At 38.9% G+C, this 23,926-nt stretch overlaps 1 protein-coding gene across 1 annotated transcript in view; it reads right to left on the bottom strand.

The window, feature by feature from the left end:
• The window catches only part of EPSTI1 (epithelial stromal interaction 1), a 47,181-nt gene that overhangs the window by 12,703 nt on the left and 10,552 nt on the right, over positions 1-23,926 (bottom strand). Inside the window, exons 3-8 of the mRNA XM_052705641.1 lie at positions 23,506-23,564; positions 21,849-21,932; positions 18,142-18,215; positions 17,328-17,411; positions 12,671-12,744; positions 2,265-2,358 (exon numbers count right to left, since the gene is read on the bottom strand). Of these exons, the coding sequence (XP_052561601.1) occupies positions 2,265-2,358; positions 12,671-12,744; positions 17,328-17,411; positions 18,142-18,215; positions 21,849-21,932; positions 23,506-23,564 (469 nt within the window). The remainder of the gene's footprint in view (positions 1-2,264; positions 2,359-12,670; positions 12,745-17,327; positions 17,412-18,141; positions 18,216-21,848; positions 21,933-23,505; positions 23,565-23,926) is intronic.

Here is a 23,926-nt window from a genome sequence, read left to right on the forward strand (position 1 = left end):
AATATGCATAAACCCCCTGCTCCTTAACATTCTTATCATGCACTTCCAAGTCTTATCGCACTTCCCTGTTTCAATTATATTGTTCCAGAATGGTTTAGTTACTCTAGACAAAGGAAAAATAAAAGATAACATCAAAATTAAGAGTACAAGACTCCCTGGAGGTTTAGCCTTTTGATACTATGCCAAGTTCATTTAGATAACAATTTATTGGTTATGTGCTTCAGATTCTTTACAAAGAGCACAGAGGTTCTGCGTATGCCTATATATAGTCTGCATCTCATCCAAGTTGGTTAAAAAGACTTCTTACTAAATGCATTATATGCAAATGATAAATTGATTCACAGAGCTATAGAAAGACTGCTGCAAAAAAAGACATAGAATCATAGAATGGCTTGAATTGGAAGGGATCTTAAAGATGATCTATTTCCAACCTCTTGCAACCCTTTGCCATGGGTAAGGTTGCCAGCCATAAAATCAGGCACTAGATCAGGCTGCCTAGGGCCCAATCCAACCTGGCCCTGAATGCCTTCAGGGATGAGGCATCCACAGCATCCCTGGACAAAGTGTTCCAGTATCTCATCACCCTCTCAGTGAAAAATTTCCTCAATATCTAATCTAAATCTCCCCTCTTTGATTTTAAAACCATTCTCCCTTGTCACAGAATGATAGAATCATGACATCACTAAGGTTGGAAAAGACCAGGCGTATCTTCCTCAGGATCACACGTGCATAATATAAGCTGGTATTAATAAAGAACAGTATAGAAATACTATGTATCCTATCTGCTTGGATACTGGCTAAGCAAAAGTTGAACTTAAATAATTTGGCATAATTTATTAAGAAACTCCTCCAAAACTGCAGTGAGAAAGAGACAAGTATGTAAGTGAAATAAATGGCGAAGGTTAAAGGTAGGACTACCTGAGAGAATTCAGTGTTACCTTAGGTATCCACCCACCTACACACAGACATCTCACCAAAATGTTGAAATCCAAGTCAATACTGGGGCTATGAGCTCGCTTATGTTCATAGTTCCCTGCTCACAGCATACAGAAGTCTGTTGAGCCTATCTTCTCTACCAAAGACCTAGCTCCTCACCATTCGGAGCATAGCATGCTTCAGAGGCAACTAGATACTGTTTCAATACATCTTTTCTTCCTTCCCATAGTCCTCTGTATTGCTTGTCTACTCAGGACTACAAAACATAGCCTGAAAGGCACTGTGTTACAATTAAATCTAGCGGACACAGCACTGCTGGAAAGAAGTTGTCTTCTTAAAGTTACAACACTGCTCACATGTTAAGATTTCTTCATGCTTATCAGAGACAAAAAATGACCTGAGGAATCAAAGGGGAAAGCAACCTTCTTTCAGTAACGCCTTCCCTTTTCAAGCAATTGAAAATCAGAAAGAGATACTAGGGGCAAGACAGGACTGTCATATATTCTGTTCAGAGCAATTTCTCTGTAAGGAGGGTCTTGCACATTTCCAAGGCTTCTGAGGAAATATACAGGAAAATTTTTAATTTTCTTACACAGCTGTTGGTGTTCAAGGTTGTATCTGTCACCCAGATTAGATGTTTCCAGTTTTCTGCTGACTCAGGACTGTTGTTCATAACAATAATTTCTGCCTACATTGTCATCCCCAAGTTACAAAGGGGAGATTTCTGTCTTCAGGATTAATATTCCTCAGTGTAAGTTTTCATATCAGTAGGAATGCTTGGTTAGACATGGAGAGAATAATCAGAAGTGCAAAAGGCTTTTTGAGGCAATTAGAATAATGAAACTTTTGCAATATTTTATCTATTCCCTAATTACATTGATACTTAAGAGGCTCATTCAAACTGGGACAAAGTCCCCAAGCAGTCTACAAAATCACTTTTAGGATGCAATGAGAAATAAGCTTCTCTTCTGACTAGATTTTCAATGCAGCAAAGCATCTGCTGACAGGTACTAGTTGGGATTCCATAAAAGCTTGCCTCCAACTGATGGGTACGCAGCACATTTAAGATTCTGATCTGAACACAGAATATAAATCTGGCTCATATTTATCAGGAGGGGAACTGCAAGTAATAAAGGCAGTATCCTACTATGTCAGATACTCTGCCAGTATATCACAGACAACACAGGCAGTTCACCCAGAAAGACTCCTTGGTATTCGCTGAGTTATGTATAGGCAATTAAACTCAATTATAATATTCTAATATCACACTATTGACAGCACCTGGAAAGTTGACAGAAAAATATTGCACATTCCATGGTTTTGCTTACCCATGCTGTTGATTCTGGGCCACAATTAGCAGTCTGACAGGAATCATTCTTTGGCAAACCCAAGTCCAATCTGTTCAATAATTCATTGGTTTTGCTACAAAGAAATCCAATCCAAATAGAATTGTTAGTGCTTCCATAAGAATAAATACAGCATTTTTATACCACCCTCAGAATCTAGCCTAGACATTTCATCATGTGACTACTGAAAAATATCACAAATGGAACAAAAGGCTACAGGGACAGACAATAAAAGGGGACAGAGAAACAGAACCTACATTGTGGATAAAACATCGGCTGCGGAGATTTTTAAGCAAATAGTTACTGTCATTTGCATATTTGGGGTCCACAGAGGTTATGCTTTCTTTCAGCATGGCAAAGCTCCTAAAATACAGACTCACAAACCATTGGACTTCATCAGAACGCAACTGCTTCACTGAATAGTTGCTAACCTTTCTACCAAATCCCTAAATCTCAGATAAGTAATTTAAAATATTATTTTAGGCCATTTTCCTTCATTGTTAATAAAATACACCCTTACAACAGATTAATTAATCCAGTAGAAAGACTTTGAGCAATTTTGTAGCATTGCAAAATAAGCACAAATGTATCTTTAGTTAAAAAATACTGCACAACACTATAATTTCTTATTCTGGCAAGGGCAATTTTTTTTTACAATTGCATCCTTTATAAACCATATTTTCAAGATATCACCTGCTATCTCACAGATTCAACCAACAGAGTCAAACAAAGTCACAAAGAACAACATAAATGCTAAAAGCAGGAGTTGTGGCGACATGATCTGAAATCAGTTTCTTAACCTGTAGACCCAGGCATATCTACTGAAGTTTCTGTTCAATCAAAAGAACAGAGTGAGAGGAAAGAGCCAATTTTATTTCTGTATACATCTTTGGAAAGCATTAAGGTAGTTCAAGGGGGATTCAACACAAGGATTTACTTTACTAACAGGGCAGCCAACTAGCTCTGTGGGGAAGAAGATGCCAATAGGAAAGACATCTATTTAACCTTGGAGAAAAAGCTTTGTCTGTCAAACAGTGACAATGACTAACTGCAGAAACAGACTGCTGGTCAGAGGGTATATGGAAGAGAAGTGCAGAAAAAGCAAAAGAGCCCACAAGTTCTTCTGTGCTACTCTATAGATATAAAAACATGTTACCTATGTAAGTACAGAGTGCTTGCTCAAGCTGTGGCAAGCCACGCTTTCAGAATTTCACCATTCACAGTTCACTCCCTCTCCTTCACTACCGGGCAAGTTATGATAGATCTTAACCAAGACAGAATACAGAAAGAACCAAGTGAAACCCAAAATTCCCTGATCTACAAAGCACCTCTACATCAGAGTTAAATGAATTAACAGTCTCCTCTTACTCAAGATTTAACAAGACACTTTTTTTTTTTCCAAGTAAGGTAAGGGGTAGAGTGGTGAGGTTACACGGAATATGGGGAAACTGAAGCTTTACATTGCAGACTTTATATTTCTCTACCTATAATAAAATATCAATTTATTTCTATGCTAGAAAGACTAGCAACTCCTAGAGAAAATCTGGACAATGAGAAGGTTGTAGCTCTGAAAAGAAGTACCTGGCCACTGGGGGTATAGTTGGATGTCCTAATTCCTTGTGGATGGCCAAAAAAATGACCTGGGGGTATGTGAAAGTTCTCAGTAATTGCATAAAAAGGAAATGGAGAGCAAAAGACATTGCCCTTTCCAGATCAGTACGCGTACACATGTAGAGCAAACTCAGTTTCAGTATTAGAAAAGATGATTACTAAAGTGGAAGCAAATTGAGTATTGCAGCAAGAATGTGTTCTGCTTTGTGTACTGCATCACATGAAGTTACACAGCTTTAAAATTTTCCTATCAAAAGAAATGGATTCAGGTTCCCAAACACGACTGGAGACTAACTTAATAAAGACAGTCATATAGGGTAATTCACAGTGTATCATCTCTATGGAAACCAAGCAGAGCATCTTGCGTTGCTAGACTGTCAAAGCGTTGTCTGAAATGTATTTTTCATAATATCCATCCTAAAGCCATAATAATGCAAAGTCTAGTGTAAGCCATGCTGCAGAGAAAGGGGGAAGTCAGAGATATGACAGTTCAATTAATGTTCCAGAGAGGAAAGCATTATCTCCAGAAGGAAATCAGTACATCAAAATGTCTAGAGGTGTTTCACATTTGAATAGGTGGAGCAACATCTCACTCTCGCTTGCTAAAACTTTAGAGGCTAATCAAAAATACTAGTAAAATGTGGTCTTCTAAAATGGTCAGTTTTCAGGAAAGAAAAGTTTAATTTAACAAAAATTAATCCTTATACAACAGCCTAATGGTATCCTTCAAAAAATAATTAGGCAGAAGGAAATACAAAATTTAGACAAAGCAAGAAGATGATATCCTCCTTACAGGCTGCTAATCTGAGCTCCTAATGCCCCTAAGCATTAGGTTGGAGGGAAGAGCACTAATTCGAAGCACTAGTTAAGCTGAGGTGTTCTTATTTTGTGTTCCTCTGTGGTCCTGTTCCTTGTTACACAGTTGGGAACAAGACTTTTACTACGCTCATTAAAATAGGTTACGCTCATACTGGTTTAATAGCATCAGGCAATACTCTTAGCAATGGGAACTCAGCCATCTGTATTGTGGTAACAGTTCCTGGCATAGTTTTGACCCGTTCAATATAGCACTTTCCCAGAGAAATCCTGGCTGCTGTCCAGGAACGAATATTAACCATAAATATCTCCCATTAGACTCTTTGGATGCAATTGCCCCATTCTGGGAAGTAAAAAAGTTTGCTAGCAATGGCAGCAGGCATTCTTAGCCCTGTTGGCCTCAAAAGTGACAGTGATTGACAGTGTTAAATATATTAGTAGAGATGCAGCTGTGGTGGAGTGAAGCACTGTCAAGATTGGGGGTTGAAAAACTCTTAAGAGCTGTCATGGAAAAATAATGACTCTCTTGCCAGGATCTTTGATTAGCATGTTAGGAGGGGACAGTGCATGACCATGAAGTCAGTTCATATTGTAGATGCTTTCCGTGGGCCCTTAGCTATAATGCTTTACTTTTCACAACTGTTCTTCAAGCAGAGTCTTTAATTGCACATTTTTTACAAGCTGTTACTTAAAAACTTGTATTTGAAGTGCAACAAATGAATATAAAACGCAGAAACATGAATCTGCTAGGTGTTCCACTGAGAATGGTGTAATTTAGGGACTTAAAGGAGTATGCTCTGTACTCAAAAACTACATCTAATCAGGGAATCTACTTGGATTTAATATTTTTGGTGACTAAATGCAAATGCTGTCCACATTCCCACTGGGATGAGGCAAGAGAAGACAAGGTTCTAAAAGTCTGAGTAAGCCTAGGTTCCTCTGGCCTAGGAAAGAGCTCCCGTGCTCTGACAAGGTCCCCAGTCTTGACGGGAGGGAAGCAAAAAGTTCTGCAATTGACTCCAGCAAGGCAACTGTGGAAAATCTGAAGACCTACACTGATCTCATTGTGGATGAAAGGATGTGCAGAATAAGGACTTTAACTTCTTGTATCACTTGGGCCGTAACTACTCATGGAATTACACAGTGCCTTGGCTTAGATGGGACCTTAAAGACCATACAATTCCAAGCCCAATGTCATGGGCAGGGACACCTCCTAGTAGATCAGATCACTCAAGCCCTATCCAATCTGGCCTTGAACACTTCCAGTGATGGGGCATTCACAGCTTCTCTGGGCAGTGTGTTCTAATGCCTCATCACCTCCGCAGTGAAGAATTTCTATCTAACATCTAATCTAAATCATCCCCTGTTCTGTCACTACACTCACTGATAAAAAATACCTATCCAGTTTTCTTATAGGTCCCATTTAGGTACTGGAAGGCCGCTACAAGGTCTCCACAGAGCTTCCTCTTCTGCAAGCTGAACAACCTCAACTCTCTCAGGCTCTCTTCATAGGAAAGGTGTGTTCCAGTCCTCTGATTATCTTTGTGTCCCTCCTCTGGACCTGCTCCAACAGGTCTACGTCTTTCTTATGTTGAGGCCCTACATCTCAATGCAGTATGCCAAGTGGGATCTCACTGCTGTCTATTTGGATCTTAATTCACATCATACATACAAGGCAAAGAGAATCACAGAATTTTAGAATGGTCTGGCTTGGAAGGGACCATAAAGATCATCAAGTTTCATTCCCCCTATTGTAGGCAGGTTTGCTACCCACTTGATCTGGCTGCCCAGGGCCCCATCCAACCTGGCTTGAACTCCTCCAGGGATGAGGCATGAAAGAAGCAGTCCTGAAAAGCATTCACCTTGGGGGACATGAATGAGAATATGGATGCAGGCCCCAGTGTCTTCATCCACATAAGAATTACACACCATTTCTTGCTAAGCTTGTCACTGATGAGAGTTACTTTCTTTTATAATGAAGAAAAAAAATATTTTTTCTAGCTGCAAATAAAGTTATTGGCTTTAAGCTTGTTTTACAGACTAACATTAAAAATGTATCAATTAAACAGGGCTTCTTGTAATTTCATTACTGCCTCCCAATGAAACCAGAGGCAGTTAATTGTTTTGCTACAATTGATGGATATTGAAATGCCAGGATATAGTAAAATACACCAACTTTAATGCCAGTGCTTTAAAAAACAGTTCAATATTGTTCTGTGTATCATAAATCAACTTATACCTCTTGACAATTCTTAAAAGATAATGGACACTTATTACTATTGAAAACAAGATAGCTCCTAAGCTCTTTATTTACTTAAGCTACAGGATCTCCAGCATTACACAAGGACACAGCTGTTGGAGCAGGTCAGGAGGAAAGACACAAAGATGATCAGAAGGCTGGAGCACCTCACCTATGAGGACAGGCTTAGAGAGCTGGGGCTCTTCAGCCTGGAGAAGAGAAGGCTCTGGGGAACCTTATAGTGGACTTCCAGCACCTGAAGCAGACCTACAGGAAAGCTGGGGAAGAGATCTTTTCTAAGGGCATGTAGCAACAGGCAAGGGGAAATAGCTTTAAGCTGGAAGAGGGTAGATTTAGATTAGATATAAGGAAGAAATTCTTTACTGTGATGGTGGTGAGACACTGGAACAGGTTGCCCAGAGAGGCTGTGGATGCCCCCTCCCTGGAAGCATTCAAGGCCAGGCTGGATGGGGCTTTGAGCAGCCTGGTCTAGAGGGAGGTGTCCCTGACTATAGCAAGGGGCTGGAACTTGATGATCTTAAAGGTTCTTCCCAGCCCAAACCATTCTATGATTCTATGACAGAAGTGAAAGTAAATGTCAGCTATGTGCAAAGTTGTCAGCATGAGTTGATGAACATGTTTTAGTGCGAGTGTGTGGAGGGGGATTCTATTCTGCTGGAAGTTAGGTACATGATGAATGTCTACAGTGTGAAATGACTAACCCATTAAATTCCTGCATGATATAGATGGCTCTTCCCCATTGTCATTTAGTGGGAAGAAGGGCCATCCTCTGATTATGTTGTTCACTTGCTTTCCAGCCCAGCTTCTTCCAAAAGCTACATATCAAGTTTCAAGAAGTATTCACTGAATTCACTGGGAGTAATGTACAAGTTTGCCAAGCAGGACTTGCACAAACCTAATAACAGTGATCAAAAGTGAGATACCTTTGGCTATTAGCCAAAGTCCTTGGGCATGAGTTCCCCTTTTAGGGGATAAGGACAAAAAATGTGGCACATTCAAGAAAGTATAAAAATAATTTAAAAAAAAATAGGAACTTTCTCAGCAGAATTATTTTCATCACTTCCCACTCACACCCAAAACTAATTTTTCCTGTCAAGCTACTTGCTTTTTTTTTGTTTTCCTGACTGAATGAAATAATACTGCTAAGCTATTCTTTCCTCCCACCAACTCATCCAATGTTCTTGGAAGTTATTTTAGACATCAACTTCCATTTATTATCTGAGGCAATAAGCATAAATCCAGTTTTAAGGAAAATGCAGTTTTGTATAAGTCTATTGCATAGATCTTCCATTCTGTGTGCTCCATCTGTATGTGCAATCTGCTTCTATATTTTCAGCCAGCTTGCATGGGCAGATTAATGTATACAATTAGAAAGCAACCTCACAGGCATTCAATAAACTGCCTTCATTATTACACTCAGGAGAGTCCCTTTAGATGTCTATAAAAGCCTAGTTTTCTGCCTGTTAGCTAAATAATTGACAATGCTTAAAATAATCAGGAGCAAATGAACAAAACGGAGACCATTGTGGTGGAAAAGAGCAAACAAAAGATTCTCAAGGCTGCAAACCTTTTTGTGTGAGCCCTCTTTCACTCTCTTTAGCAACCTATATTAAAAGTCTGGTCAGGTTTACATTTGCACTTCTGTGGGGAAAATTTGTTACCAGCCTGCTGTTTGAACCACACATCATAGAGGACTGAAAACTGGCAAGGACATGAGTATTTATCCTGTAAAAATAGAGAAATAAATAAAAATTCTGCTTTGATTCAGATTTTATTTTCTTGCATTTTATGACTTTGGAGAAAACTGCTTTGGCAGGCAAGTGTATATCAGCTTGGTTTGGTGAAACTCCTGCACTATGTTTGGAAATATGCACTCAGAGGTACTGTGGCAAACTGTGTTTCCAGCTCCAAATTCTGTGTATATCAAGTGCACACATGTACCAGAGTGCAACAGTGCCAGAAATTTCAACAGGAGTACAACCTTCATAAAAACAGGGAGATAAGCATGTAACAAAGAGAAGGATGAAGCGATACAAAGGCCATCGTGCCATTAACAAAACCATATGCACTAGACTGCTTTTCTCTTTACATAAATCAGTATTAGATTTGTGGTGGTGTACACCCAACACCACAGCTTCTGGCAAATCAAATCCAAATTAAGCAAAAGCACCATATGAGAGTTGTGCTAAAACCTTGTGGTGAGATATCCTGCAGAGAGGCAGAACTAAGCAATGCTATGACCAAAAAGTCCCTCAAGTTCTTCTCTTCTTTAAGCACCAACCATAGCAGTCTTTCTGTGCAGCAGCTCCTCAGACCGAAGTCTGCTCCTGCATGTAGCTCAGACTTTTTATACAAAGCTACTTTAGGACATACTTTGTGAGTTTTATCCAGTTTAGTTGCCTGATAGAGCCTGCATTCACCTGAGACATAGGAGCTGCTGATCTCAACAGGGTGAGACTTGCAGTTTTTCCATAATACTCTGCATGTGTGCCCAGACCTCATTCTCACAAGATACCAACACTTCATCAAGCAACTGTAATAACACATACAGCTGACTTTCAAGGGCCAGTTTTACATAAGGAAGCTAAGAAAGGTTTCAGGAGATAGGAAATACCTGTATTTTGCAGGCAGGGACAAGGCTGTGGGCAGTTTTTCTTTTTGGCATTTGCTCATTTCACATTACTCTTTGAGAGGGCATTTCACTAAGAAATTCGTGTTTTTAATAGTGACAGGAATTTCATCTGAAAAAGGAACTTCTGGCCAGTATCATACTTTCTTGGTAGAGTATGTTAATGACACAAGAACCTTAACTGCTTTTCCAAATCAAATAGAAGTAGCACTGCATACCAGAGAGGGACTCATTTGGCTGTACCCTGCGTATGAAGACACAACTGAATGTGCTGATCAATTCAAAAGGTTTCCCAGCTAATGAGACCACTGCTAGGCATTGATCTCCTCAGGAAACAGTGATGTTGCTGCTACAGTGCTTACAGAAGACAGACTAATAAGGCAGCTTACCTTTTGAAATGGCTCCACAGGCCATGACTTTGCAGAGGTCATTGCTTTATATGCAGCCCATGACCCTCCTTGCCCCTTTCTGAGCAAGCAGGGAAGGAGATCAAACTATTCCTAGAAGAGATAGCGAGGAAAGGGGCACAACCTCATATTTGTTTGTTTTGCTGCTAGACATACTGATATAATTCTCAAATGACATAATTCTCAAATGATGGAAGTAATGAATCTCTCTATTTTGCAAAGTATGCAAAAGCAACAACTGCTTTAACATTTCTCTGCAGACATGTCTCTAATAACTAGCAGTTTATAAATGGAGTTACTTTACAAGATCCAAGATGTCACACAGCATTTTCCTGTTACTACAGGATACTGTATTCCAAAACAGAAACGTATTTTAGCAATATGACCTCAACAATATCTGATGGTTAATCCACTGCCCAAGACCCTCCTTTCTCTGCCCCCCAGAGGATTTAATTAGACCACTGAAGGCAGTAATACTATTCTCTACAATATGAAAGGTTTTTGGTTAACCGAAATTGCATTAACTGTAGGTAGGCTTTCAGCTCACCTCTTTCCATATCTACATCCAAATCCATATTGACTCTCCTGATATAAGTTTAATAACCAGTGTATACAAATAATCTTTTTATAGTCAGACACAAGCTGTGCTGCAAGGCAGCACACACTCCTTTTTTAACATCAAAAGTATCAGTCAGTTTAGTTTCCTGGGACAGCTCCAGCTGAAGGCTCATGAGATTCTCTTACATCAGTGGACAGAAAGTTGCCAGCCAGTGCCTTGTCAGTGTAAGCCCCTACGCCACCTGGAGACTAATGGGCAACATGAAGATGTATCATTTGAGATTGCTTTTGACAAGACCAAGCTTACTTGCAACAGAAAAAGCATCCCAGCAGAATTATTTTCACCATAAGGAACAAAAAGTTACAGACGGGGAAGATGAGAGAAAGGAAGGGATATATCTCCATTTGCAATTGAGTAAGACGTAAGGCAAAAAACAGGCTAAATGAGAAGATAAGAACCCTCACAATCCCCATAGAAAAGAGTCTCAAAATTGAGGATTCTGTACTGAAAGATCTGATGAGTTTGTGGTTGGGTTAGGCTTAAAAAGCATGAAGGTGTTTATAAAGGAACAGAGATACAAAGCTGTGCATGGTCTTCAGAAGTCATAGAATCATAGAATGACTGAGGCTGGGAAAAACATACTAGATCATCCAGTCCAACCATCCACCCATCACCAACAGTTCTCACTAAGCCCTGTCCCTCAACACAAAATCCAAATGTTCCTTGAACACCTCCAGGGTTGGTGACTCCACCAGCTCCCTGGGCAGCCCATTCCAGTGCCTGACCACTCTTTCAGAGAAGTGGTATTTCCTATTGTCAAGCCTAAATCTCCCCTAGCACACCTTCAGGTCATTCCCTCTAGTTCTATCACCAGTTACGCTAGAGAAGAGGCCGACCCCCAGCTCACTACAACCTCCCTTCAGGCAGTTATAGAGAGCAGTAAGGTCTTTCCTGAGCCTCCTCTTCTCCAGACTGAACATTCCCAGCTCCTTCAGCCACTCCTCATAAGACTTGTGCTCCAGACCCCTCACGGCTTCCTTGCTCTCTCTGGATGCACTCCAGGGCCTCAATGTCTTTCTTGCAGTGAGAGGCACAAAACTGAACGCAATACTCGAGGTGCAGCCTCACCAGAGCTGAGTACAGATCCTGATAAATGAAGGTGTGCTGAGGGGAAATCCATACTGTGAGAAGGGACAAACTGCAAAATACCAGTAGACAAACACTGGCAATATATTTTAGGAAAGTGCCCTACCTGAAGATAAACAGGAAGAAATAAAATAAAGATGTCAATAAAGTGGTCAGTGAGAAAGCTCCAAAACATCTGTAGATTAGAGGCTCGGCAAATGATGAAGGAACTGGAGCTTCTAGCATGGGACAAAAGTTGTTCCTCCAAAGGTCACAGAGGAGGAAAGAGCAATCAATCATGCTAGAAACAAACGTGAGTAATTTTAGGAGTAGAAGATAAAAAAGGTAAAGGTGACTGAAGAGCATGGTGTGTTAATTATGTGATAGAGTTGGTTTGGATCAGTTAAAAATAAATAGATAGAGCAGAATGAACCAACAAGGCAGGAACCTTACTGCCAATAGAATTAATTATAAAGAGTTAAGCTGTATCTAATTCTTACATTAAGGAGAGATTATTGGGAAACAGATTTTCACAACATATCTCTGCACTAAGCTGTAGGAGAACTATGCTAAATATAGGAAGTTCTCATTTTTTCCCATGTGGATTAGATTTCCTTACTAGTCACTAAAATACATGGGTGGGTATGTAGATACTGTTTGGTTAATTAGTCTTGGATTGAATGATCACATATTGACTCAGTTAGAGAAAGAAAACACTAAGTCCTACAGTTTTCATTTGAAAATGTATATTTTGAGAAGCTAAGGGAAATTTACTGAACCAGAGCTCACAGATTAAGGTATGTAGTAGGCTTGGAATATTTCAGTTCAAAAAAGTGGAAAAAACAACAGAAGCCAAACCCTTAATCCTCAGTCTATCCAAAAGAAAACAAACAAACAAACTAACAAACTAGCCCAAATCTCCCAAATTAAAAGAATAAGCAAATGAGGGAATTTAAGGAGGAGCTTTCAAATTTCACTTACTGAAATTGATCTTCAAGGAACATCTCTCTTCTTTGCATTTCTTGTTGCCTTTTTTTAACTTCAAGTCTCTCTGCCTACAGCATTATGAAAAAGAAAATATATTTGAGATTTCTAGTCAGAAAGAAACAAACTGATTTTTTCAAGTATTTCAATACTTGATTCTAAAAATACTTGATTATAAAAAATTCAGCAGTGATTGGGTACACAAGTGACTCCACCCCAAATTTTAAAGTATTCAAACATGACCAGACAAATAACTCCTAGTAAGTTCATCAAAAGACCAGAATCAAACAGAAAAATACACCATAGTCCTGACAGGCAGGTGTGCCCTCATCAGGGGCCTCACAGCTTCTCAGCTCTTGTGCTGTTGTTAGGACCATCTCTTCCAATGACTGATGAAATGCTGGTTCCAGTGAGAAGTGAGAAGGTAGAGTATGAGAATCAGAACACAAAAAGTGATAATAATCCTGCAGTACTGGAATTACAATGATTCAAGATCATAGACATATGGCCTTCAGGAGCATCACATACTGGCCAATTTGAGTAAAGGCTAAGGTTGATGAGAATGAGAGTTTATGCTTGCTTATCCAGTGTTATTCCACCTCAGGTACCACATGCAGTGGAAGAGTCAATGAAAATATTGACACACGATAGTCCTGGGAAAATCTAAATATCACAATAGAAATCAGGTCCTTCAATATAAAACTGAACATTTTCCAATGGAAGGGCAACTTGAACTCCTCCTCAGAAGCAGCAGTATGTAGCTCGTGAAATTTCAGTCAAAAGGAGGCAAATAAATTCTTTTTTGACATCTTTTTAGACTGTAGATAGGTCCAGTGGGAGAGCAGCCAAAAGACAGTTCTGGGTATTAAAAGCAACAAATCATAAGTGCTAAGCCACGACTTTAATTCTGATACACTATGAGGACAAGATCCCACTTTGTGGTTGGTGAGAAGTTGCAAGGAGAGTTCTGTGAGGAGCATTAGGTGTAAAGCATATCACTCCACAAACTGGGTAAATTCTGACAGTGTTCAAGGAATGAACATCTTTGCTCCTAACTCCCCAGTCAGAGATGTATCATTTTCAGGCAAAAGACTCCCACTTATATGTGCAACTCAACAAGGGAAGAAAAAAAAGACAAAAATTCACAGGCATTATTGGCCAGTAAGAGACACCCTCACAGCAGCACTGATAGTTTCCATGCTTTGCTCAATCACTACTCAATCATGAAAGCTGATACCTTTATGCCTGAAAGAGCATTCGACACAAGACCCGCCATCATATTGCAAGCCTCCCTTAAAGCTCAAATCCAAAAATCACTGCTCCAGCTTTTAATAGAAAACTGTTATTAACTTGGACAAATGTAATCCTTTCAAGTATCACAGTATCACCCTCAACTCCCACTACATTTAAAAAAAAAAAAAAAAAAAGGAAATTTCCTTCCCATCGAAATGTGGCCTGAAGAAAATTCCAGCATATTAAAATGGTGGTGCAATTGCTTCCTAATGTGGAAGTTTACCCTGAGACCCTTGTTTAGGACACATACAAATGATGGGAAATGAGATTGCAACATTCTCTAACTAATGACAATCTATCAGTAGAGGTTGCCAAAGCACTCCACATTTGGCACAACTTTCAGAAACAAAGCCAAGCATGAAACAGCTGTGATATTGAAGGTAAACATGTTGAAAAGCACTAGCAGAAGGTCTGTAAAGTGCCTGGTTTTAACAAATTCCTGAAAAAGGCCATCCATGATGATTAATAAAGCCAAATTAAAGAGCACATGATTTGATAAAGAATAAAATTAAATTACAGTATGTTATAAATAGGACAGGTTCTAAAGATGGCAGAACTGTTACTATGTAATGTAAGTGCAAAAGTGAGAAAGTTCCATGTGGTAAAACTACACTGAGCATTTTCACTTCAAATCTTCTAATCTTTTCATATGTTGCCAACATTTAAAATATATAGAGGAAATGCCAAAGGCAGGATAACAGGAACATAGATTGAATGAAATGAAATAAAAATGTGCAGCACACTGAAGTTAAACTGTTTGATGTACAGCAGAAATACATGAAGTTTAAAAACCAAGGAACCAAATCTCAACCACTTGTTTGTTTTTTTGGGAACTCTGACAAGTTCTTTCATCCAAAAGACTCAAAGGAAGTTATGGCTCAATCTGGTCAAGATCTGTCATGTGAAGGCTAAAAAAAGATACCAAACTGCAGATGCCTGCTGCTGATGAGCAAATTATGTTGCTTCTCCTGTATTCCTATTTTCTGAAGATCAGACACACATCTCAGCACAAGGGAAAAATACAGAAACAGAAACTCCCTTGCTAACATTACAAACTCTCTGTAAAATTATTTCTGAGAGCTCTCTAACTTAAGGGTAAAGGAAAGCCAAATTTATGCAGTCTGGGGTTAGCCTGTAGACAAATCAAACCAGTTGCAGGATGAGATGCCTGATGATGCCTGCACAAGCGATCCTGAATTCCACTCACTGCTACACACAGAGATTTGCAGATTTCACACAGGCTAGTCCTATGGAATATAAAATGGTGAGGGAAGGATCCATATTCTGTCTGGGAGCTGGAGAGAGACAAAGTCAATGCCAAACGTTATTCCAGCAACTAACCTCATGGACAATTAAATAATTCCAAGGACAGGCAGGTGAACTCTTGCACACAGTCACACAGACCTTCCACATTTGAATACTGCTTTGGCAGATGCTCATTTTTTATCACACAGATAAAAGAAGAATAGACGTTGCTTTTCTGTGCAAAACAAGTATTTAAGCAATGACACAAACAGCTCTAAGTCCGTAGGGCTTCACCGCTTGAGTTTGGTGGCAAAGTAGCTTTCCAGTTGTGAAAGTTTCAGGGTCTTTGTCAATAAAGTCATTTAGTCGCTGTCTACTTTCAGACTGTTTTTTGTTGAGCAAAAAGACTGGCCAGCAAGAAGAAGGTTTGTGGAATTGCAGAAAGACTTGCTCTTGGAAGCCTATAGTGCCTATAGAACCAGCTGTTTAAAATTCACTTTCTGTCATATGTAGGTCTCTGGAGCCTTTTATCAGGAGGCAGGGTCAAATAGCCAAATCAACACCTTTTAATGATTTTCTAGCATACTTCTCTTATACAAAGTTGACTTTTTAATATACTAGTATATTCTAAGAAGGAATATACTAATTTCATCAGTCAAATACTATTATGTCATCAGTTCAATCACTGTTGTAGAAGACAATCCAAATACACAAATTAAGGTTAATGGTGACATTTCATGCTTCTTAGTTTTGTTTGCTTGCTTTGTGGGTGTAAGTTTATTTGTTCAAATTAAACAGTTTGTTTGGCAAAGATGTGCACTTTCCTTTAGAAGAAACTGATAGTTACAGTTTTACTGTCTACAACATCTATAAAGATTTTATAATCTGTGGATGTGAAGGTAAGAAATTAAAGAGCATGAAAAGAAAACAGATACATCAATATATTTTCTAGATATAACTACAAATTATTGCAGTCTTGCAACATTCTTCTTGTCCAGTGCCCATGGGCAAACAACATATATTTAATAGCTGAATAAAATATAACGAATCCCCATTCTACCATTGCTATTGCCATTGCTTCTGGAGCTATACATGAACTGGTAACTGGTAATGACATTTTCAGATGTTACTACTTATTGCCCATGAGAGTTATTGTGTATGGGCTTATTACCAAAAACTAATACTGACCACAAAAAGACTGGGAACAGAGTGAGCCTCATCCAGAGGCAATTCAGGTTATTTTTGTTTATGTACCTCCTTGCACAAAATCTAGTAGTGATGATTTGGGAATTAACTCTCAGCCTTCAGCTTCCACACAGAATATCATTTTTATTGTTTTGCAAACCTGAAATCTCCCTTTCCCTCATTACTACTGTACAATCAGTACCATGCTTCTCCTCTTTTTCATTTAAATTCCATGTTACATTTTCAACCAAGTGCTACTTGGACTCCACCAAGGAGTAATGAATGAATTTTTCCACAGGCTTATAGAGCACAAGACAATAAATCATTGTGGGAATTACTCAGAGACAAAGAAACGTAAATAAAACTGAAGAATTGGAAGTGAGCAGTCACTAGTGTCAATATATGGCCAATACTAGCAGTAAAAGTGATCTTACATTTTAGTAATGCACCAGAATGTGCAATCTACATAGGCTGGAGAGGTGTCAGCATTTCAGGGAGTGCTCAGCACAGTGTAGTTATGTAATGACCTTTTCATGCTTTGAATGCATTTCCCACCATGACAGGATGAATTTTACTCTATTCTTCCTATATGTACAGCAGGCAATTAAGGATTACTATGTGCCACCTGCCACAGCCAAATCTTGCAGAGAAAGTTCATGCTAAAATCCATTTTATAAGCTGTATCAATATTCACAACACTTATCCTGACCCTAGTGCTCTCTAACTCCTCAGGTTGAGTGCAACCAAATGGCTGAGTTTCTGAAGAGCTAAAGGAAGTCAAAGACCCAAAAGAACATTAGCTCAAATATTCTTCATTGAGCTACTAAGAAAAGGACTGGATTTTCTAACTGCATGATGCTATACAGGACCCATCATTTCATTTAATGAGCATATGTTATATGGTTCCAACTCTCTAGTAACTATGTTTTACCTTTTCTCTCTGAATTGCTTTCTTTTTCAGGATTTCGGCTTCTTCAGCTGCTTTTCTTGCTTTCATATATTCTTCTCTCTTGTGCTATGTGATGTAAACATAAAAAAATATTTAACATATAAAGAAAACATAAGGTAACTTGACTCTCATGATTCATAGAATCATAGAATGGCTTGGATTGGAAGGGACCTCAGGGATCATCCAGCTCCAACCCCCTGCCGTAGGAAGGGCCACCAGCCTCCACATTTAATACTAGATCAGAGTTTCCAGAAACACTTTCCAAAGTGCTCAATCAAAGTTTCCAGAATTTTTTCTTAAAATAAGACACTGAATAAGACAGACCATGCAACCATTACTTCAAATATTGGTTTTAGGAAGGCTGAGAAATCTGGCACTGATAAATGGTCATCCATGAAAGGAATACACAGATGACTGGTAACTTTCAAGCATTTATAACTTTTATAACAGGAACTACTATGTACTTACAGCACTGACTGGGGGAGATGCATTGATTAATTGAAATCAAGTGAAATTGCAGGCAACATGCTGGAAGATACAGTGGGGTAAGCAAGTGGCTTTGCAATTGTACAGGTTATCATTTTAGATATGATCTGTGATATGGCTTGCTACATATTTATGGACAGACTTCTCATTTTCTTTCGTGCAGATCAATTGTTTCTAGTTTTCTGCAGCTTTCTTTAGGTTTCATGACTTTCTTTTGTTGAGTAGCTGTAATTTTATAGTCATATGAAACAGCTCATGAAAAGCTTTTTTTTAATTCTTAAAGTAAACAAACAAATTTATTCTCACTGACCTTTTGTTGGTATTTAGATTGTGTGAACATCATTTGCTGTTTTTGCCTTGCTTGAGCCTCTGATTCTTTTCCACCTTAAAAACAAAGTACAAATTGCATTTTGCATGAGTATTTAAAGCTAAAATGTCAATCATTTCAGAGCAGAGCAACATAACAGATTGAATGTATGCATATACAGAACATTTTTCATAATTACAGGCACTGTCTGACATTAAAGAGAACAGGCAGGAGACCTTTTTGATCATTTTAGCCATCCGTCAAAAGCACAAGCTTGTTATTTGCAGAGCATCCACTGTGTCATCCACTCTACTAGCAAATATATCCTTCTAGGTATGATCAGTTTACTGAAAAACTATTTGACTTGCAGAAGATCTATCTTCTGCTTTGCAGATGAGTCTTGATTTTCAGCCTCACCCCACCTTTGTGCAGTTTGTCACGCATGCATATAGAGTCAGAAACTCTATTGCCAAAAAGATTCTTCCTTATCATATTTAGGGGCATGGAGATTCTGACAACTGCAATGGGATGCTATCATTTGAATATCTCAGCAATGTCTTGGGGCTTGAAGAAGAATCCCCTTTTCAAAATGGAAATCAAAACCTTTACTTACAGACCTGATATTCATAAGTTCTTAACAGAAGGTGCTCTTTCCAAAGGCATGTGCTCTCTTCTGAGAGCATCTAGACCTCTAGTCATGATGTTCAGTCTTCAATTATAAAATTAAAAACAAACAAATAAACAAATAGAAATTGATAAAGCATAAAGGATGGATGGAGTGATTTTGTTTCAGTTATTCTGGTTTATTATTTTTCAAAGGATTTTCTTGCTTTAGGAAAGCCAGTAATTTATTCCCTAGGTTGCTGGAAACAAACAACAAAAAAAAACAAAAGCAGACCCCATCTCATTCTGAGATGGAGGGCTGTACTTTCACTTACTGATTTCCTGTGAAATTCCCCACTATGTAACTATTAATACAATAGAATCTGTCCTGAAACATTAAGAAAACCACACTAGATCCTTCAGAACGGATCATCCCAGACTAGAAGAAATGTTCTCCACTTACGTGCTCTTGTAAATTTCAATAAATGGGAGATCACACTCCTTAAGTGTGGAAACATTCCTATGCATACAACACACTACATACAAGTGCACATTCTAGAAAGACTTTCCATGCAGAATGCAAGCAACAAGCTTACAGTAGCAACAAGCATACAGTTGCCATTGTGGAATGTTTCATCCCCAGGTACAGGAAATAAAATTGCTATTATACAAATTCTGAAATCTTCTGGATGCTCGGTATTTCTTTCTTTCTCACCTGTTATTGGCAACATTAAACACACTTGTATTCATTGTGTGGTTCTGCATATACTGCTGGGCATCAGCTCTAAATAAATACCTACGATTATCAGCCATTGCCTACAGCCTTTCAGACAAGTTTAATTCCTTTAAGTTGGTTTGACTGCAATATTCTGACACTGCATATTCTGACACTGAAGTCAGAATATGTTATGATTGGCTTTGTATAATGGGAGAAGAGGCAATTGCATTTATTAGGCATAATCTCCTTCTCCACTTACTGCTTGTGGAAGAGGACAGCACTTGCATCACACATTGCTCTCATCCCTTCACGGCACATTAAAGTTTGCCAGTCAAATACTACACAGGTGAACTCCAGAATACTTATTTCCCTATGGAAAGCATGAATATTAAGAAACTTGAACTTTAAGAACTCTGGTGATTTCAACTAGATGAGTATTATAACTTTGAGTAAATAACATAATTTTTTACCTTAATGAGTACCTGCAGTTGTGAAATTAGAGATGCTACTCTTTTTTTTTCCTTCTTTCCCTGAGCTCCCCTCTGTTCCAGATTTGTTCCTCTGGGAATCCTAACATCTAATAATCTTTGCACCTTACCTCTTTCCAGAGGCACTGAATGTAATGCATGTGTCTCAGTCTCTAAGGGTCTTTCTAAGTGACAGCTAGACAGTGACTGAAGAGCTCATATAGCCTCCTTGAAGTCTTTCAGAAGCCTTTTGCTTTCTTTCACCAGAATATTTTCAAATGTGGTAAAATCAGAGGAAGTTAATACTCCCCACATCCTTAGCCACTGAAGCTTTTCTGCTGTGTCCCCTGTCACACAGCCAATCTGCACACTTTCTGAACAGACATTACACATAGACTCTCTTTTTTTCAGATTTCTCTTTCCTCAGCAATAAGCTTTGTGGTCCTCTTGGGATGCAAACATATATTCTAGGAATTGCTCACAGGTAGGAAGCAGCTGTTATGCATTACTGAAGTCCACATCTGGCCACATGACTGCATGAGGAACACAGCATGACACCAACCTGCAAGGTAGGCTTCTCACTGCCAGCTGGGACTCACACTGCAGGGTAAACTAAATGTGGGACTAATGTCATCTTGATCACAGAAAAAAAAACTGTGCTGTGGAATCAGTTCAAATTTCTTCAACTCCTACCTCATATCAACGTTTGCATGCAGAAAATCACACTGAACTGATCTTAGGTAGCATGGCAAAGAACACACCTAATTCCCAGGAAGCCAAGCCAGACAATGGTCTGTCAGTACTGCACTTCTCAAAATCCCCTACGACAGCCAAGAGAAGGAAGAAGAGCTCTATGGTTACAAAACTGATAAAGGCATCACTGTAATCATTCACTTTATCACAATGAATGTTGTCCCATTTCTACTAGGGGAGGCCTTCAAGGTCATCCCTTTTTTCTGCCCAACTCCTCACCATGTTCTGTGCAAATGATGCTTTCAAGTTTTATCTTGTCAGTAAATTTCATCAACCCACTTCTACTTTTTATGCTAAAGACGTTAAATAAAGATATTACGAGAAGATAGGTCTGAACACAGATACTTGAAAAGCATTTCTATTAATCTTCCTGCTTCAGCACACCCTGCTGTCTTATTCCATGTAGAAGACTGGGGGTGAGTTGTTTAATTCGTTAAAAAAAAACTAATTGCCAGAAAGGACTATATTAAATGCTTTATAGTGTTTACAATCAAAAAGATCTACTACAGTTCCTCTCACATGTCAAGAAAAAAAGTAGTTGGTTGTTGTACGAAATGCATCATTTCAATTCAGATGACCTAAGTTCATACAGCTTTTTATCCTGTTTTTCACTTACCTACCTCTGTAGTTATTTTAAATAAAATCAGTAATAGAGAGCTTTGTGCACATGCAGCCTGCAAAAGCCTGAAACTGCAGGGATCAGTTTTGCCTCCTCAGGAGCCAGCACGCGCATTGGCCCTAAACCCAAGAGAGTATTTTTTATGGATAACCAGAGGGTCTCCAGCAAATGCTGTCCACCTGCATGCTAATGCCATATGTGCATCACCCCCAAGACATCAACCAGACAATGTTCCCAGCAGGCAGGCTCGTCAATCTCCTTTTTTCCCCAAAATCAAGCACAGATTTTCTACAATAATGTTGACAGATTTTTTGAGTGACATTCCATGCTGTTTTGCTTCAGAAGCATCTTCATTGCCATGACCATCAAAAAGTACAGAGAGCAGTTAGCAGGCTCAAATCAACCCTTATTGACACTGAATCTCATTAATTAGCAGCATGTGAGAAAAACAGTGAAAGATGTCTTACGTGCTAAAGGACATACATGTATGGTATATATATTATACAGGAAAAAAAAAAAAGTATTGATTTTGCAATTTGTAATAACTTACCCAGTCTCTGTGGAGCCAACTTAATTGGTCCTGGCCTGTGCTTTTCCTTCCACTGCTCCAGGTCATCTAGTTCTTTCTTAGCAACTGAGTGGGTACAAAAAAACCCAAATACAAAGAAGTTAGAAGCCATCCTAAAAAGCAGATAGCATTAGCTGCGTGGAGCAATTACAACTCATCCAGGACAGTCACTCTTGTTCTCAAGGAATGCAGACAGCCCTGCAGCATGTTACAAAATTACCGGAGAAGCAAAATTTTTGCTAACTCAAGACCATACGGTAAAAACTTTTTCCTTCCCAATCATGTTTCTTAAATAAGAATGGGAAGCATGCATGGTTCAGTTACAAACTAAGACATGTCAAGATAGGTGTCCACAAGCAAGCTGAGTGGCAAGCTCCCAGTCTAGTCAGTGGGAACGTAGTCAGTGCAGCTGGTAGCGTTTGGAGGCTTGTGGAGTCAGCCCTATGGGATGGCTGGTTGATTAAATTGCTGTACAGAATCAACTGACAGAGAAAAAGGCAATTTCCTTTAACAGTAAAGCCCAAAAAGGCTATGGAAATAAGATCTGTATTTCAGAGTAGTACCTCAGTTGCTCAGTCCTATTAACAACATGAACTATATTTTCTAATGCCAAGCTACAGCAAACAAATGCTCTAAAAGGATAAAGCCAGGCCATGGGCAGGTCTCTAAAGAGCCCAAGACTGACACCAGCTTCTCATTCTACCTCTAAAACAAGGCCGTAGGTACAGATGGATTCAGTGAGGCCTCATTTTCTACTACTCCCTAAGGTAGAAGAATTCTGCATGCTTGAGACCTTGCACACTGGCAGCACAAAGTAAAAGCAGACCTTTATTAAAGCAACAGTACCTATGCTCTTAAAGTCAGTCCTAAGATGATCTGCTTTAATTTCTCCTTCCAGGGGGTTATGTTTTCATTCAGGGGAAGCTCATTTTCTTTCTTGCAATGAAAGGAAGCCCTGCCAATAAATCACTTCTGGCAAACTCACAATGTTTAAGAAGAAATGCTTTAATTGCATTATTTCCTCGAGGGCTCAAAATGTGAGGAGTGCTGACTGACACTCCCTAGCTGTCATATTCTGCACAAATAAACAGTGAGGAGTGCAAGACTGCAGTGTTTGGTCAGGTCTGCACATGGAATTTCTTTCATGGCTCTTTTGTTGCAACTTTGGCCAATGAAAGCTTTTTAACACATTTCATCTAATTTAAACAAGAATTCAAGAATCAACAGATAGCATGGTTCTTGTTCCTTTAGCTTCTATATTAGAATGCTTTCAAAAATATTTCATACATATATTTTGATTCTTCCTCCCTATAACCTAACGAGTCTTCAAAGCTAAATTCAATCCTGCTAATGTTGTTTTGATCTAATTCCAGATGAGAATTGTACAAGTCAGTTTGAGTAGCTCTACAGCACTGCTATTACCAAAAACCTCTTCCTGAAGAAGCCCTACTTTGCATGCAGTTGAGTCAGATGAGACTTTAATCTTAAGAAAAGCCTACAGGAAGATGCTCATAATCTTGACTTCACATTCACAGCTGCACACACAAAAATAATTGAAAAGTTGGGGATAAAAGTTGCAAGGGCAATAAAGCACACAACTTATTCAAGTAGACACAATGCATGAGACAACTCAACTTACTTTGCTGCAACCGATTTCTTCTGCTTTCATTCGGAGTTATTAAGACATATGAGTTGAAACTAGAATGAAAGAAAACATTCTTTTATTATTTTTGTTTACAAAAAAAAAAACAACAACTGTACTGTAAGGGGTTTCCTTGGTCACTGAGATTGGTGCTCTGCTTTTGAAGCAAACAACATCATACCAACACCAGGGCTTGCTTTGATTCAGCTCTTCAAGAATATACTTGGAGTTAACAGCAAATACCAAAGATAACATTTTCAGGAAGTTTTAGCATAATTTTTACTTTTCTTATTTAAGTCTCACTATAAACTGCAGACTTCAGATCTTAGCCATTACCAACCAAACCACTTCCTCAAGCTAAGAAGTTCTTCAGAGGACTACTTCCCCAGCATGGCAATCAGCGCCTTCCAGCACAGGT

This window comes from Tympanuchus pallidicinctus, unplaced genomic scaffold (genome assembly GCF_026119805.1).
Source record: "Tympanuchus pallidicinctus isolate F22 unplaced genomic scaffold, pur_lepc_1.0 scaffold6, whole genome shotgun sequence".
NCBI classification, from domain to species: domain Eukaryota; kingdom Metazoa; phylum Chordata; class Aves; order Galliformes; family Phasianidae; genus Tympanuchus; species Tympanuchus pallidicinctus.